Here is a 16,041-nt window from a genome sequence, read left to right as displayed (position 1 = left end):
ATGTCAAGCGCTAGAAACCATTTCGACTTTTTTATTTTTAAACGTTAGTAACAGCTGATTTCGCTCCAATTTTAATCATTATTATGATTAAATTGTTGTCAGCTGTTTATCAGCCTCTTTCATTTTCGATTAAGCTCTTTTCATTTATGAAAGCTGATCTTGTGCTGTAGCTCTTCATCGTAAATAACTTGGCAGCCCAGGGCCAGAATCTTCACCGATTTTCGTGTGTTAGTGTTGCATAGTAGCATAATCTTGCAAGGCCAGTTTTGTAGAAGGTAGTACTTCTTGTACTTCTATTATTTTTTTTTTCCTTTTCCTGCCTCTTATTTTTTTGCTATTTGCTTACTCCTCTTCCTCCTCTTCCCCCCTTTTTCTTCTTAATCCTCCAGAAACTCGTCAGTGTAAAGCTGATCTTGGTCAGGAAGAATGCTTTCGTAAATCTGCACCAAATACTTAGAATACTTCATATTTTTTTTTTTTTTTAGACATCTTACACCCCTCTGGTCCTCCATCCTTTTCTCTCAGATATACTAATTCTCTCATATGACGTATTCTATTTCCTGTCGAGATGCTAACCGATTTAATTACATACAAGCGAAGGCAACAGGAGATCGTCTGTGCTTATGAGATCAGCCGTTTGCTGACGCCACTCATCAGGCGAATGGTGTGATTCATTTTTGTTAATTCTGCAGGGGCCGTGACGGGCTCCTCAAGGTCGTCCATACCTGAGTAACGTCGTCGGCTTTTGGCGTGAAATATTGTCAAGAAGGCTCGCAGCTCACCCGTCGTGGGTCGTGAAATAGACGCTTCATCCTCTGTCGGGTCTTTGGATTCCGTCTCCTCGGTGAAAATAACTACGTCGAGGGGCTTTTTTTGTACTTTGTGAAAATAACTACGTCGATGGGCGTTTTTGTACTTGGTGAAAATAACTACATCGATGGGCGTTATTCCCCTCGGTGAAAATAATTACATCGATGGGCGTTATTCCCCTTGGTGAAAATAACTTCATCGATGGGTGTTATTCCCCTCGGTGAAAATAACTACGTCGATGGGCGCTATTCTCCTCGGTGAAAATAACTACATCGATGGGCGTTGTTCCCTTTGGTGAAAATAACTACATCGACGGCCTTTATTCCCCCTCGGTGGCAGTAACTACACCGATGGGCGTTACTCCCATCGGTGAAAACAGCTACACCGATGGGCGTTATTCCCCTCGGTGAAAATAATAACATCGATGTACATTATTCCCCTCGGTGAAAATAACTGCGCCGATGGACAGTATTCTCCTCGGAGAAAATAACTACATCGATGGGCATTATTCCCCCCAGTGAAAATAACTGCATCGATGGCCATTATTCTCCTCGGTTAAAATAACTGCATCGATGGACATTGTTCTCCTCGGTGAAAATAACTACATCGATGGGCTTTATTCTCCTCAGTGATGACTTTGCAAGACGAACCCGTCCATCTACCGTCCCAAAACGCGACGGTTTTCAGATGTACCTCGAGAATTCTGAAGGGCACGTGGCTCGATTCCTGAAATGAGGGTATCGCAGCCAGCCAGGAGCTGGAGGGCACCTGACACTCAGCAGCCGGGGAAACTTTCCCTAACTTCCCCGTCTTGCTTTCTGCCACCGGGGCCAAGACTCCCGAGCGCCTGTCTGCCGAGGAAATAAAAGACGGAGAGACCGAACTTCAAGTTTTCTGCCTCGCTGGAGCTTCTCCCGTGTTCCCCCCTCGACCTTCTCTCCTCCTGCCCACTAAGCAAAGGCAGGAAACGAGAAAATGGCGGGCGTTCCCCCTTCCTTTGGGTATGGAGCGGAATGGACGAATGGTGGACACCGCTGGCGAGGACCTTGTGGGTCTCTTCCTCTTTTTCTTGCCCCCTCCCTCCCCCCCTTCCCCCGTCTCTCACGCTCTCTCGAGCGACAGCCACAAGGCTCAAGTTTCCTTTTGCAGAGTGCGCGCGCCCGTTTAGGCTGGCCCTCCGACGGTCGCCGCCAGGATTAGACAATGTAACCGGGACGGGCATTCCGGCCAAAAATACCACCAACTGGCAACGACAACAGCGCCCTCTACAACGTATAAAATTAACCCGCAACACTGAAGCAGGAGTCACTTCAGGTCTGCCTTTTGCCCCGTTAACGTGGTGTGCTAGAGGCTAAAAATAAAAGATGGTAAGTCTGAGAAAGATCTTGCAATAGTGTGTTGTTCTTCTTCTTCAACTTCAGTGATGGGATACTCAGCTCATGGACCCCCATCTCCAACACCACCATTGCCCTTCCAGTGATTGCTGTTGAAGTTATACTGAAACCATACCATCACTCAGTGGCCCGTGGATTTATCACCTCAATATGACTGCTTTCCAGTGGAACGTGGCATTTCAGCCGGATTTCTCCTAGTGGGATTTTAATGCGTCGGGTTTAGTGAGAGATCAGCATCACCTGTACCACTTATACTGCTTCGAGTCAGTGGATGTGACTTTGGAACAATCACAGATTTTTATTTTTTTTTTTGTGCATTCGGTCAGCCTGCGGTGTCCAGCTTAAATTTTCTTATATTTATTTAAAGTTGCCTCCTTTCAAGATCTCAAGACAGCCTGCTGTGAGCCATCTTGGTACTTTTGATTGTCATCCCATTGAATATCGAAGTCAGATGAAAATGTTGTTTAGTCTCTGTGACTGGAAATAGATCCTTGGGACAGTAGAATCTCAGAATTGTCATTAATTTCGACGAAGTCATCCGAATGGGAGAACCCTTCGTGGATGAAAGTTTGATATTCGTCTGCTGTCGTACATTACCAAGAGTTTTGGCCGTTTCATAATATTTTCCACTGGTTTGATTTTCCTTATTTATTTATATACTTATTTATTTATTTCATTATTTATCTCTTCGTTTGTTTAGTTTTTTTCATAAAAGCGGATTTATTCTGCCCTTCCGATTATATTGAGGTTTTCAATTCACGGTGAAGCTGAGATGTGATTTCTTGTGAATTATCCAGTCGCGCTGAAATCATATTCCTTTGCTGGGCTATTAGCATACAAATGTGTTTATATTGCAGATATATAAATATATACGCATGCATACACGCACAATACGATATATGACTTTCATTCATTTATTTTTTCTTTATTTTCTTATGTTTTTCTTTTTTCTTTATCCCCCCAGGCCGCGGATCTCAGTGCTCGTGATGTTGAGAGTAAGTATCAATTGAAGGATCTGCCGGTACTTAGGATCTGCTGGTACTCCCTTCAAGAATACACTATGCATGCAAAATACACTTCAGCATCTTACAACTTCCATCTCCTTTGAAGACTCTTCTGCACAACCAACACACATACCAGTCATTAATAACTGGAGTCTATCTGAGGAATGTTTCATACATACAACACACGCATCAGTTATCTACAGCTCGAGTCTACTTTGGAGACTCCCCCATAAACGCAAAACACCTGTCAGTCATTTATAACTGAAGTTTATTTTCAAGAAACAAGTTCGAAGCACACTCCAGCTAGGCATAACTTCAGTCTTCTCTTAATACTCTTCCATACATGCAAAAGATACATGTTAGCCGCCTATTCTTCTAGAATCATTTCACCCAAAAACTTCTCTACATGCTCCTCTAACTAGCATTATTTCACCCAAAAACTTCTTTATATGCTCCTCTAACTAGAATAATTTCACCCAGAAACTTTCTTCACATCCTCTTCTAACTAGAATCATTTCACCCAAAAAAATTTTTTCACATGTATTTCTAACTAGGATAACTTCACTCAAAAGCTTTCTTCACCTACTCTTCTAACTAGAATCATATCACCCTAAAACTTTCTTCATCTATTCCTCTAGCTAGAATAATTTCACCAAAACGCTTTCCTCACATGCTGTTCTGGTTAGAATCATATCACCCAGATTTCTCCGCATCCTCCTCTAGTCAGAATCATACCACCCAACAGCTTTCTTCACCTGCTCTTCTAGCGAGAATCATATCACCCAAAAGCTTTCTTCACCTACTCTTCTAGCTGGAATCATTTCACCCAAAATCTGTTCACATGTTTTCTAACTAGAATAACAGCTTTCTTCACCAACTCTTCTACCTAGAGTCATATCACCCTGAAGCTTTCTTCATACCCTCTTCTAGATAGAATCATAACCTTCGAAAGCTTTCTTCGCCTACTTCTCTAACTAGAATCATTTCACCCAAAAGCTTTTTTCACGTGCTTTTCTAACTAGAATAACTTAACTCAAAAGCTTTCTTCACCTACTCTTCTAGCTAGAATCATATCACTCAGGGTATTTCTTCACACCATTCTCTTCTGGCCAGAATCATATCACCCAGAAGTTTTCTTCACCTATGTAGTCTTGTAGCTAGAATCATATCACCCAGAGATTTTCTTCACATCCCCTTCTAGCTAGAATCATATCACCCAAAAGCTTTCTTCACATACTCTTCTAGCTAGAATCATTTCAGCCAGAAACTTTCTTCACACGCTCTTCTAACGAGAATCATTTCACCCAAAAGCTTTCTTCACTTGATCTTCTAACTAGAATCATTTCAGCCAAAAAGATTTTTCACGTGCTCTTCTAACTAGAATCATTTCACCCAAAAACTTTCTTCACATGCTCTTCTAACTAGAATCATATCACCCAAAAGCTTTCTTCTCCTGCTCTTCTAACTAGAATCATATCACCCAAAACCTTTCTTCACGTGCTCTTTTAGCGAAATTGCTTCACCCACAAGCTTTCTTCACCTACTCTTCTAACTAGAATCATATCACCAAAAAGCTTTCCTCACCTACTCTTCTAACCAGAATTATTTCACCCGGAAGCCTTCTCCACCTATTCTCCTGGAATCATTTCATCCAAAAACTTTCTTCGCCTGCTCCTGTAGCTAGAATCACTTCACTTACTCTTGGGAAGTTATTTCACCCAAAAGCATTCTTTATTCCTTCTTTGCACCTTCTGGAGTCATTTCACCCAAAGTCATTCTTTATTCCTCCTTTGCATCCTTTTCTTGAACACCTAGTACTAAGTACTAGTACTAGTACTAAGACCAGAATAATAAGCTACTCTTAAACCGAGAGAGTATTTAGATAAACTGTGCAAGTATTCCTTTCAGGCTTACGCCCTACCCGCGGCAACGGAACAGGAATTATTTTGTTTTCGTCTAAGGAACTAAGCATTGAACTAGAATACTTGGCTTAACCAACAACCAGCCACCTGAAAATCTCAAGAATTCGTTCTGTGCCTGAATGACTTGCATCTGGTCAGTGTTTAGTGCATCATTTTCAGTATTTTCGAAGTAGGCCTATCGTCGACTGATAGGCCCTTCGTTAAATTCCTTCGAGAAACGAAAACACACCCCGGAGGTATGAGATACCTTGCTGGATAACTGTAAGCTCGTCAGCACCGGCAGGAGTTAATTTTAGACCGAGCGAGCAAGGGGAGGAAGGAGGGCTTCTCTAAGGGCTGGGTGCCAAGGGTATCTCATACCTACTGGCATCGGGCTAGTTGGTTTTACTCTCTTCTTTTTTTCTCTCTCTCTCTCTCTCTCTCTCTCTCTCTCTCTCTCTCTCTCTCTCTCTCTCTCTCTCTCAAACTTTAACGGAATCACATGTCATGGGATTACATTGACTCAGCTTGTGCTATCTTCAGACTACTTGGTTAAAAAACATGACTTGATCAATGGGCAGTGCTTGCTTTAGACATTAGGCAGATTTGCAAGCTGTTGAATCGAATACGTTTAAATTATAAATTTTGTACCGCTTCCCGAACCGCTGTATCGAACTCTAGATATTTTCAGTTATTACCTAAAATTACATCAAAGGTGAGTAACTTTATCCCTCGTTCGTACAATCAAGAGTCTTCGCTTCCAGTAAGGATACGTATTGTAGATAAGGTATCTTTTACTTATTGTGAGTGTGCAGTTCCTTGCTGACATAACAACCGGAAGTTACCCATAATATTTGCTCGTTTCTTTCGATTTAGTTCAGTCTTCGTAGTTTGTGGATGGTAACTGAAGAAATAGTACGATTTAAACTGATTTCGCAAACACTTGAAAGACTTAGTTATTCCTCTGCGATTTCTCTCCGATGATCGGTACTTTCCACCAGGTCTGACTTGCGATAGAAAGAATAATATAGAACTGCTGACGTCATCTGTTATAAAATTATTTTGTGCGGATGAGATACTCAGATTCATTTTTATATAGGTTTTAAGAGCATTTCCTCTAACTCAGTTTAAGAATTATTCATTTCGTTTGTTTTGTCAATGAGGTGCTGTGGCTGTGCTATTGGTGTTTTGACAGTTTCCAATATTTTGACGAGTTTTCGAGATAGGCTTTACAGTCGGTGAATCGAACTCCATTACTACTGTTCATCGTTTTTAGTCTGTGCTAAAGCATTTCGTTTAGTCCAGTGTTGAATTTAGACTAAAAATGATTACTCTCCGCCGGCAAGGCGAATTCATCCGCTCACTCGCTGAAGGTGAATTCTGTCAGTCGAATTAAGAGAATCTCACCAGACAGAAACTCCAGACAAAACCCAACAGACGACGCCATTCGAAGAAAAAAAAAAAGGGGGGGGTGTTGTTAATAAGGTTCCTTGGCCCCTTATTTGGCGTGGCACTATTCCCGGCGACACCGGATAGTGTTGGTGAGGGGAGGAAAAGAGGGTTAGGAGAGGCACCAGTGCCAGCACGAGCTCTCTCTCTCTCTCTCTCTCTCTCTCTCTCTCTCTCTCTCTCTCTCTCTCTCTCTCTCTCTCTCTGCCCACTGCCAAAAAATTCGCCCAAACATTTACTCGCGTTCTCACCTTGATGAGTCAGGTTTACTTTGGGGCGACTTAGCGACTTGTAAAAGTGTGTACGCGCGTCCGTGAGTTACTTCTTGTGTGCAGAGATGTTTTCGTACTGAGAAAGGAGACACCGAATAAACTTTTTGATATACTTATCTTCGTATAGTCTATCAACTTCTTAGGTTCTACTGCTTCAACTCAAAATAGGCGAAAGTACTTCGTAACCGAGTCATTTACCTCTCTAACTACTTCCAGCTTCTCTTAGTTACATTTACAATCGTTGCACGTGAAAATACATTTACTCCATGCATTCGTGGGTATCATTTAGTTCCACATTCAGGAACTTTTCCACAGTATACAATCAGCTCGTCATTCACAATATCGCACTCACCAAACCTACATATTGAAAACAATATTCCCTCCATTCAGCAGATCCAATATTTAAGTTCAGATGTGTTTATTTTGGTGAATATTCTTCCATGCTACGTATGAGTATTCGTCTCTTCATTTCTGTCCCTTCCACGTCCTTTCTCGTACCGCATCCAGTCTCTCTGTTCGTTCAAATCTGTTATACATCCTGTTTTTATCGTTTTACTTTCTTCGTCATTTGTGTCTCAGTCTCGACCTCCTTTTTTATAAGACTTCCTTCCCGTTCCTCGCAGGGGTGAAATTCGCCTTCTCCATCTATGACTTCGAGGGCAATGGCACCATGGATGCCTTCTACATTGGCGACTGCCTTCGCGCCCTCAACCTGAACCCCACCTTGGCCACCGTCGAGAAGCTCGGAGGCACCGAAAAGAGGAAGGAGAAGATGATCAAGCTCGACGACTTCATGCCCTTGTTCGCTCAGGTCAAGAAGGATAAGGATGCTGGTTCCTACGAAGATTTCATTGAGGTCCTGAAGCTCTACGACAAATCTGAGAACGGCACCATGATGTATGCTGAGTTGGAACACATCCTCCTGTCTCTTGGTAAGGGCGCTCAGTCTTGAGGTCTTCTTCTTCTTCTTGTTTCCTTGGAACTTGAGGTCTTCTTGTTGTTTCCTTGAAACTTGAGGTCTTCTTGTTTTATTGAAGCTTGAGGTCTTCTTGTTTTATTGAAACTTGAGGTCTTCTTCTTGTTTCCTTGAAACTTGAGGTCTTCTTGTTTTATTGAAACTTGAGGTCTTCTTCTTGTTTCCTTGAAACTTGAGGTCTTCTTGTTTTATTGAAACTTGAGGTCTTCTTCTTGTTTTATTGAAACTTGAGGTCTTCTTCTTGTTTCCTTGAAACTTGAGGTCTTCTTCTTGTTTTATTGAAACTTGAGGTCTTCTTGTTTTATTGAAACTTGAGGTCTTCTTCTTGTTTTATTGAAACTTGAGGTCTTCTTGTTTTATTGAAACTTGAGGTCTTCTTCTTGTTTCCTTGAAACTTGAGGTCTTCTTCTTGTTTCCTTGAAACTTGAGGTCTTCTTCTTGTTTCCTTGAAACTTGAGGTCTTCTTCTTGTTTCCTTGAAACTTGAGGTCTTCTTCTTGTTTCCTTTAAACTTGAGGCCTTCTTCTTGTTTTATTGAAACTTGAGGTCTTCTTGTTTCTTTGAAACTTAACGAATGGGACTTAAGTGGACATTCTTTTAAAACTGGAAAACACGCAGTCGATCCTTAGTTTCAAATCTGTTCAGTTCTAACAGCTCAGCTGCTCTTGATGATCGTGAATTGTTGACAGTCTTCCTCAGTGAGGTATTCCTTATAGTAATGGAACTTCAAATTCTCTTTTTATACTCATATTACACTTTCCTTCATTTGCTAAACAAGAGAACAATCGTATTTTCCTTAGTATTTTAATATGCTGCTCCCTTGAGGTCAGTGAATAGTTTCAATATACTTGAGTAAGCTTACATAAGAACGTCAATTTTCGTTATGTTTCTCAGCTATGACCTCCTTACTTGCATTAAAAAACGTGAACTATTTGTAGTGTTTCTCTCTGTGACCGTCCTTCCCCTTCGAGAATGCCCACTGATTACGGCGTTTTACAAGTCTAACGCTCCTTTTCCCTTTCTTCTTCTCCTTCTTCTGCAATTCTTCTGCTGTAGGTGAGCGTCTTGAGAAAGCCGAATTGGAACCCATCCTTAAGGAGTGCTGCCCCCCAGAAGACGAAGAAGGTTTCATCCCATACGAGCGTAAGTATACAGTCCTCAAACTTCCTTTTTCTCAGACGCACCACTCTCATTCCTCATCACCCGATGTATCATACACCTGATCATGGGCGCGTATTTCTTCTTCTCGGTCTTTCTCTATGGTTCTGGTGTGACCACACCCACCCGCCCACCCACCCACCTTCCCGGCATCCCACCACAGCTTGATGAACAGTCAAGAGATTTTTTTGTCTCTTTTTTTTTTGCCATTTCTCTCTTATTTCTGACTTTCCTCTTTTTATCAAACTGTCGTATGCTCACGCCACAAGTTGCTCCTTGATTTTTGTTGCCTATCAATCAGAATGATCGTAATTATTGCTGGTAGTTACTCTCCTTTTTCTCATAATCATTAATTTCTTGTTTTGTAGCTCTTTCTTTTCCATGACATTTACTGGTGAAGTGGATCACTAGTGTCCTTTCTTTTATTTCTGCCAACTCGTTTGACTTGGACAGTAAATAGTGCTGTTGAGAGACTCGTCCCATGAATTATGACATTGTGTCTGTTACAGAAAAGGGAATTGCCCTATCTTTTTTCTCTTAATATGATAAATTATTCAAGAGAGTTGTTACAGACAAGGGAATTGCCTATCTTTTTCTCTTAATATGATAAATTATTCAAGAGAGTTGTTACAGACAAGGGAATTGCCCTATCTTTTTTCTCTTAATATGATAAATTATTCAAGAGAGTTGTTACAGAAAAGGGAATTGCCCTATCTTTTTTCTCTTAATATGATAAATTATTCAAGAGAGTTGTTACAGACAAGGGAATTGCCCTATCTTTTTTCCTCTCAGTATGATAAATATATTCAAGTATGACAAATATATTCAAGAAAGTTGAGGTAATCTTACGAGTAGCTGATTTTATGATTGTCTTCTCTCATTGAGGCATTATCTCAAACATAGATCTTTAAACTCTCCTGAACTTCAATAATTAGTATTTCTCTTAAGAACTGCATCTGTTATTTGATTGCTTATAAAATCGGTTATCTACCAGGAGAGTATAACCAAAATTAACCAGAAGGGTATAACCAAAATTAAATGTATAATTTCAAGCAATGAACTAGTTCAGTCCAAGAAGAGTAACCAATGCCCCTGCTATATTTTGATACTTGGTCGTAGGCTATTTCAGCTTGGCCCTGAATGCTGTGATATAAGCGTGTGTACAGTAGATAGTCAAGAATTTCGTCATACTTCTTTGCCAGCTAAAGTGATCAGCTAAGACCAGTATAAAAAAAATACCAAAATTTTGATTTGTTTTGGTTCCTTCTGTTTAGGCTTTTACCTCTGTTCAGCAGTGCAAGTAAATTGAAAACAGTGCATGGTATTCACTCTTCGCTGCCTCTTTCATATTTATGTTGCTTTCTCGTATGATTTTATGTTATTCTTGTTTTATTTTTATATTAAACCTTATTTGCTCTTAAACACCCGTGGAGTTTCCCCTCCCCTGTTTTGATTGCTAAACCCACCACAAGCCATGAGACAGCTTCCAGTTACCAGTTTACATCTTGCTCGGGTTTTTATCCCGGTCTGTCCCCCAGTTAAGCATTGGCCCTCCTCCCACACTCCTACCCACCCCCACCAACCCCAAAAACACCCCCCCCCACAAACAAACTCCTGTATTTTCCTGTCTTAACCACCCGGAATGTATTTTCTCTTGCAGCATTCGTAGCGGCACTGACTAAGGGCATTAATTAAAAAGGGAATCTACGTCATGTGTAAGTAAGGGTCGTAAGTGGAACTCGTTCCTTATGAGGAGACGAAGAAGACCCTCTCTCTCTCTCTCTCTCTCTCTCTCTCTCTCTCTCTCTCTCTCTCTCTCTCTCTCTTCTTAGTCTTTCAGTCTGAATCTCATAGCTTAATCTATCCATTTCTCTTTGTCTTCTACATGTGAGGATACAAAGACTCTCTCTCTCTCTCTCTCTCTCTCTCTCAGCTTCAGTCTCATAGGTTTATCTGGCCGTTTTCTCTCTCTCTCTCTCTCTCTCTCTCTCTCTCTCTCTCTCTCTCTCTCTCTCTCTCTCTCTCTGAGAGGACTTCGTCTGCCTTTGTGGGAAAGGGTTTTGATTACGAACGAAGCAGTTCAGAAGTGCTTGGTAGTGCCTTGAGGTTTATATACATTAAGCATTGCTGTGACTTCCATCATCTCTCCTCATAAAGAACCGTCATCACCTTTTTTTGTGTATTTCATCTCCATCTGGCTGAATACGAGAGTGACGTCGAGTATTCGACATTGTTTTTTTCATAAATATCATATTTTTCTAGACCTAAAAGACCCTCCAGCTTGGACGGAAGGGTCGAGGGTTCCACAATGTGGTGACCTGATTTGTCTTTTATACATTCTATGTATATTTATTGTTCTAGACTTATACTTCTTTTTTTTTTACCTACATTTACTATTCTAGATGTCGATTTTTTTCTCTCCTAGACTTTGGTTCATAAATGTACAGTATATGACCAGTTTAGAGACGTACTGTCATAGCTCCTGTAGACTGTTTTAGACACCTTGTTGCCAGTCTGTTGCATCCAGAGACAGTTCAAGAAATTAGAACATTTTGGAAGCTGTTGTTGTACCCTTCCTCTAGAAGTAAGAGTCGTGACTGATAATACCTGCCATGACTTCCTTTTTTTTTATTTATTTATTTATGAATTCTTTATCCATTACTGAATCAAGTTGGAGTCTTGAGTATGTGAAATGGTCAGTATTCTTTTTTTTCTCTTTTTTTCATTCTAGTTGAACACACCCACCCTTATTGAAGAGAAGTGTGTTATTCTCCTCTTTTTCAGAAAGTCTGTTTGCCAGCATTACCAAAGTCTGTGACCCCCCACCCCCCAAAAAAAAAATAAACCGCAGGGAAATATAAAAACATTTTTGCCACTCGATTTTTTCATAAATATATTTTTTTTCTTGTCGTTTTGGCACATTTTCTAGTCATAAGACCAAGACCGAATAAAACAAGATACTTTTCTATTAAGAACATTTTTTTTTTATTTCCAAAAATTAGATTTTTGAAAAAAATCAGGAATGAGCATTTTGTTACATCCATTTTTTATGCAGTGCAAAAAAAAAAAAAACTACAGAATCCATTATTTTTGCAGCATTCGTTAAGAAACTTTTGAGCTTCAAGGTCTAGAAGGTACCGATTTGTAAGTTGTTTTTTATGGTGAAAAGAAGGCATTTCTTTTGTGTAGAAAGTAATTATTGGCCCGATTTAACAGGTAGAATTGTTTACATTGATCCGTGTCTCATCGCTTCTGTCTCTCCTATCTACCTTTCTTTCTATTTATCTACTTGTCTAATATTTTTTTTTCTCTCTCTCTCTCTCTCTACTGTCGATCTTTTTCTTTCTCTCGTTCTGTCAGTTTCTGTCTTATCTCTCTCATCTTTTTAAAATTTTCCTGTTCCTCTCTCTCTCTCTCTCTCTCTCTCTCTCTCTCTCTCTCTCTCTCTCTCTCTCTCTCTCTCTAACTTGCTTTCCCCTGTTTCTATTCTCTCTCTCTCTCTCTCTCTCTCTCTCTCTCTCTCTCATTCTAACTTGCATTCCCCTGTTTCTATTCTCTCTCTCTCTCTCTCTCTCTCAGTTTTATTCCACCTGTTTCTTCTCTCTCTCTCTCTCTCTCTCTCTCTCTCTCTTGCTCCATCCTATCACGCAGCATTTCAAGTAACCAATTAAAACATAACGAAGTATTAATGAAAATCAGGCCCCGTGGGGCTATAATCGTTCTCCGTCTGTTACACGTCATATATAATAATAATAATAATATCACTGACGTCATCTGTTCTTTTATTTCTCGTACACTTCTGTTTTGATTCGTTCTCGTACACCGTACATGTTCCAGTGATGTATTAACGCTTATGGTCACTCTTTATATTTGCCAGCGTGTGTTTTTCACTTGTCTTTTGTTTCTTAATCCATGTCTCTCCTTTTTTTTTTATTATGAGTTCTGGAGGATGAAAACACATCTGCAATAATAATAATAATCAGTTTTCGACTTGTGTTTTTCTTTTTTTTTCTTGTAATCTTAGAGACGCTTCCATTCACACATGTGCAGATTTTGACAACATTTCTACATGAGTAGATTCAATGTTTATTTGTGTAGATATGAAAGCAGTTCATGGACGACCACTGCTACTGTCTTTTATTTTTATGTCCGCTAATACTTGACACTTTTGCTTTTGAATATTTTTTGGCTCGTGTGAATGTGCTCTATAGCGTGTACGTGTAAATCCATTAATAAACGAAGGTTTAAAGTCTGTTAGAACAGTAGAGGGCTAGAGCCTGAGTTACATAGCAACCAGTCGCAACGCTGCTGCTGATTGATGATAAATAGCGATTTGGTAAAGGCTTTTTTGGCGAGGCTTTGTAGAAAAAACTAGTCGTAGATGCTGCTGCTGCTGCTGCTGCTGCTGCTGCTGCTGCTGCTGATGCTATGATCTTTTAAAAAGCTTTTGACGGCGCATGCGTAGTAGAAAACACTTTCTTTAGTCCATCTAGGAAATGAGATTCATAAATAGATGAGAAGAAAATATAAATATTTTTGTAGCAACAATTTTTGCTCTTAATCTGATCATGTTGATAATTTCCTCAGTAATTTGATTTCTTGCTAGATATTCTTGCATGAGTAATGTTAAACGGCTCAGCCTAGGCGTTGGGTTTGCCTCCGGAATCTAATCTTGTTCCGTCTCGCCCTCTCCCACAGCTTTCGTCAAGAAGTTGACGACGCTCTTGTAAGCAGTTTGGCCATCTTCTTGCGTTTCGTCATCACAGGGAAATGTGCGCATGCGTACAACACCACCGCAATCGGAGTGTCTTTGTGCAGTGTACAATCATTCTGTGGGGTACATCCATCCACAGACATGTATAAATGTAATATCATATCCACTTAGAAATACGAAAAGACAGAGAGTTATATTTAGAAAGAAAATAAAATAATGTTGATAATCATAAATAGACAATATTGAAACGATTGTGAGCCACCCATTACATGCTCATTTTTTTGTCCTGTCGGGAATGCGTGCCGTTTTGTGTGTACTGTATGTGTGCGCGTGACTGCGTAGTGTTCCAGGAGATCCCATGGATCGTCTCTATCTTGTGGATCGTCGTATTATTCCTACTATCATCATCCACGCCGGGCCGAGAGGGGCTCCTACGGACGCCGCTACCTGTGTTGAGCAAGTAGACCTGAAGTGACCACTGAATGATCCGCTGTTAGTTCGCCCCGTCCCCTGCGGAAACGCCATCTACCGGAGGAAGGCGGGGGCTAACGAGCCATTGAACAAAAAGCAGAAAAAAAGCAACCGAAGCAAAGGCAGCGCTCCGCCCATCCCACCTTGCCACCGGCGGGCGCCCTCTGGAATCGGAACATTAGCCAGAAGAAGAAGAAACATCAAAACGAACCATCTGACTTTTCAATATTTGGTAGCGTGTCGGCCCTTAGGTTCCCGTCTGGCCCAATAGTGCCTCTGAGCCAAGCCACCTTTTCTCTCTTTTTTTTTTTTTTCTTAATCTTATTTTTATGCTAAAGGAGGCTACTACCAGGGGGAGTGTCACACAGCCAGCCAGCCAGCCAGCCAGTCGGAAAGAAGAAGAAGTCGACCAGTCAGTCAGTCAGTCAGCAAGGCCCCAAGTCAGTCTCAGTCAGTCAGTCCGCTTGAATGGCATCGTTATCAGCTGGTGTCTGTTGGCACATTGGTTAAGTTAACTATCGTCTCAATAAAAACAAAAATTACTTCATCGACGGCCTTTTCTTTCCCCATCCCTGTTCCATCATCTCAAGAGCTCGAGGAGTAAAACAGTGATTCGCGATTGACAGTGAACATCATGGAAGAAGTCGGGATAACCAACAGATTTCAATAAAACGTCAGATTTTATGTATTTTTATTCTCTCTTCTCCAAAGTTGTAGTGTGTCCACTGCGCACAATCGTATATACTGTATTTGGTCAATTATATATTTGGTTACTTTCCAGCGATTGTTGAGATTAGAACAATCTTAAGGGTACATTAAGTCGTAAGTTGGCTCCTTACTACATTGTTAAGTGCTTGAGCACCATTTCTCTCTTTCTGAACCATCGTTAATCAAGAAATATGGCTTTCACGAGACGAAAAACTGAAGCATCCTCAAACGCAGGAACTCGGAAAAACCAGAGTTGCTGCAGGAGCCAGGAAAACCCTTGGACATTAAGTTATATGATGAAAAATTTTACAGTTGCCATAAGAGAAATGGTCTTGTACACCACATTCCGTACTGCCCATGGTCTAGACCGTGGCACTGCCATACCATTGGCAAAATGGGAAGCGGTGTTCCAAAAAAGCTTCTTATACCATTTTACCTCATTTTAGCAAAAGCTCGAGAGGATTCACAGTTAATAAAGACTCGTGCAAAACACGGAGGCTTATTCTGCCCTAAAATGGAAGACTGCAGTATCAGCAAAAATGCAAAACAGAAAAATGGTAGATACTCCCTTGCCTTACTATACTGATTTTGCAGATACTGCAAATGGGACCCCTAAATACTCGTGGGAAGCATTGATGAATCATTCTGAAACTCCAGTAACTTGTGTATTAGTGTTTCACGAGCCCAATAGGTGCCACATCTCAATTTCGAAAACTTTGCAGATACTGTACTGCAGTTTTCCATTTTAGGGCAGTATTGTTTACATAACAATATTTCTCTTGCTGCATTAACACCATACATAGACATTCTTTAAAGCTAAACGTCACTTTTTGCAGAATAGTAACATATACCCTCTGTGGGGTATCCCATAGGAAACGATAAATGGAAGGATGGATGCAGCATACAAAAGTTGTTATGATAGATGTTGGGATTTACTTTACAGCAATCTATCCCTCAGTCCAAATGGGTGAACAGACGGTGTGACGAGGCAGAGACTTGGAATATAAACGACGAATGGTTAAGTTGCCAACACTCCTTGTAGGGAATTCAAACAAACTCTCTGAACTTTGAAGCATCGTCGATTTTTTAATGACGGCACGAGGGTGCGTTCACTCTACAGTGAAGCATGTCATAAACGCAGGTCGGCAACTTATCACGTACATGTCGCAAACATGTCGAAAACAA

At 40.7% G+C, this 16,041-nt stretch overlaps 1 protein-coding gene across 7 annotated transcripts; it reads left to right on the top strand.

Moving 5' to 3' along the window:
- The first annotated feature begins 764 nt into the window (after window positions 1-764).
- Mlc1 (Myosin light chain alkali) lies at window positions 765-14,830 on the top strand. 7 transcript variants are annotated; one of them, XM_067113957.1, is made up of 6 exons: window positions 795-2,177; window positions 3,169-3,199; window positions 7,454-7,762; window positions 8,862-8,948; window positions 10,624-10,678; window positions 13,662-14,830. In XM_067113957.1, exons 1-5 carry the CDS (start codon window positions 2,175-2,177, stop codon window positions 10,656-10,658), a joined length of 465 nt encoding a protein of 154 aa, XP_066970058.1. In that variant the 5' UTR covers window positions 795-2,174; the 3' UTR covers window positions 10,659-10,678; window positions 13,662-14,830. The 7 variants fall into 7 exon arrangements, with proteins under 7 accessions (XP_066970130.1, XP_066970058.1, XP_066969961.1 ...); XM_067113860.1 differs by lacking the exon at window positions 10,624-10,678 and adding an exon at window positions 12,060-12,107 and having other exon boundaries at window positions 1,948-2,177; XM_067113913.1 differs by lacking the exon at window positions 10,624-10,678 and adding an exon at window positions 12,060-12,097 and having other exon boundaries at window positions 2,052-2,177.
- The last annotated feature ends 1,211 nt before the right edge of the window (window positions 14,831-16,041 follow it).

Source organism: Macrobrachium rosenbergii, chromosome 1, assembly GCF_040412425.1.
Source record: "Macrobrachium rosenbergii isolate ZJJX-2024 chromosome 1, ASM4041242v1, whole genome shotgun sequence".
Taxonomy (NCBI): Eukaryota; Metazoa; Arthropoda; class Malacostraca; order Decapoda; family Palaemonidae; genus Macrobrachium; species Macrobrachium rosenbergii.
Note: the sequence above shows the minus strand (reverse complement) of the source record. Positions and strands in the feature narration are given on the sequence as shown.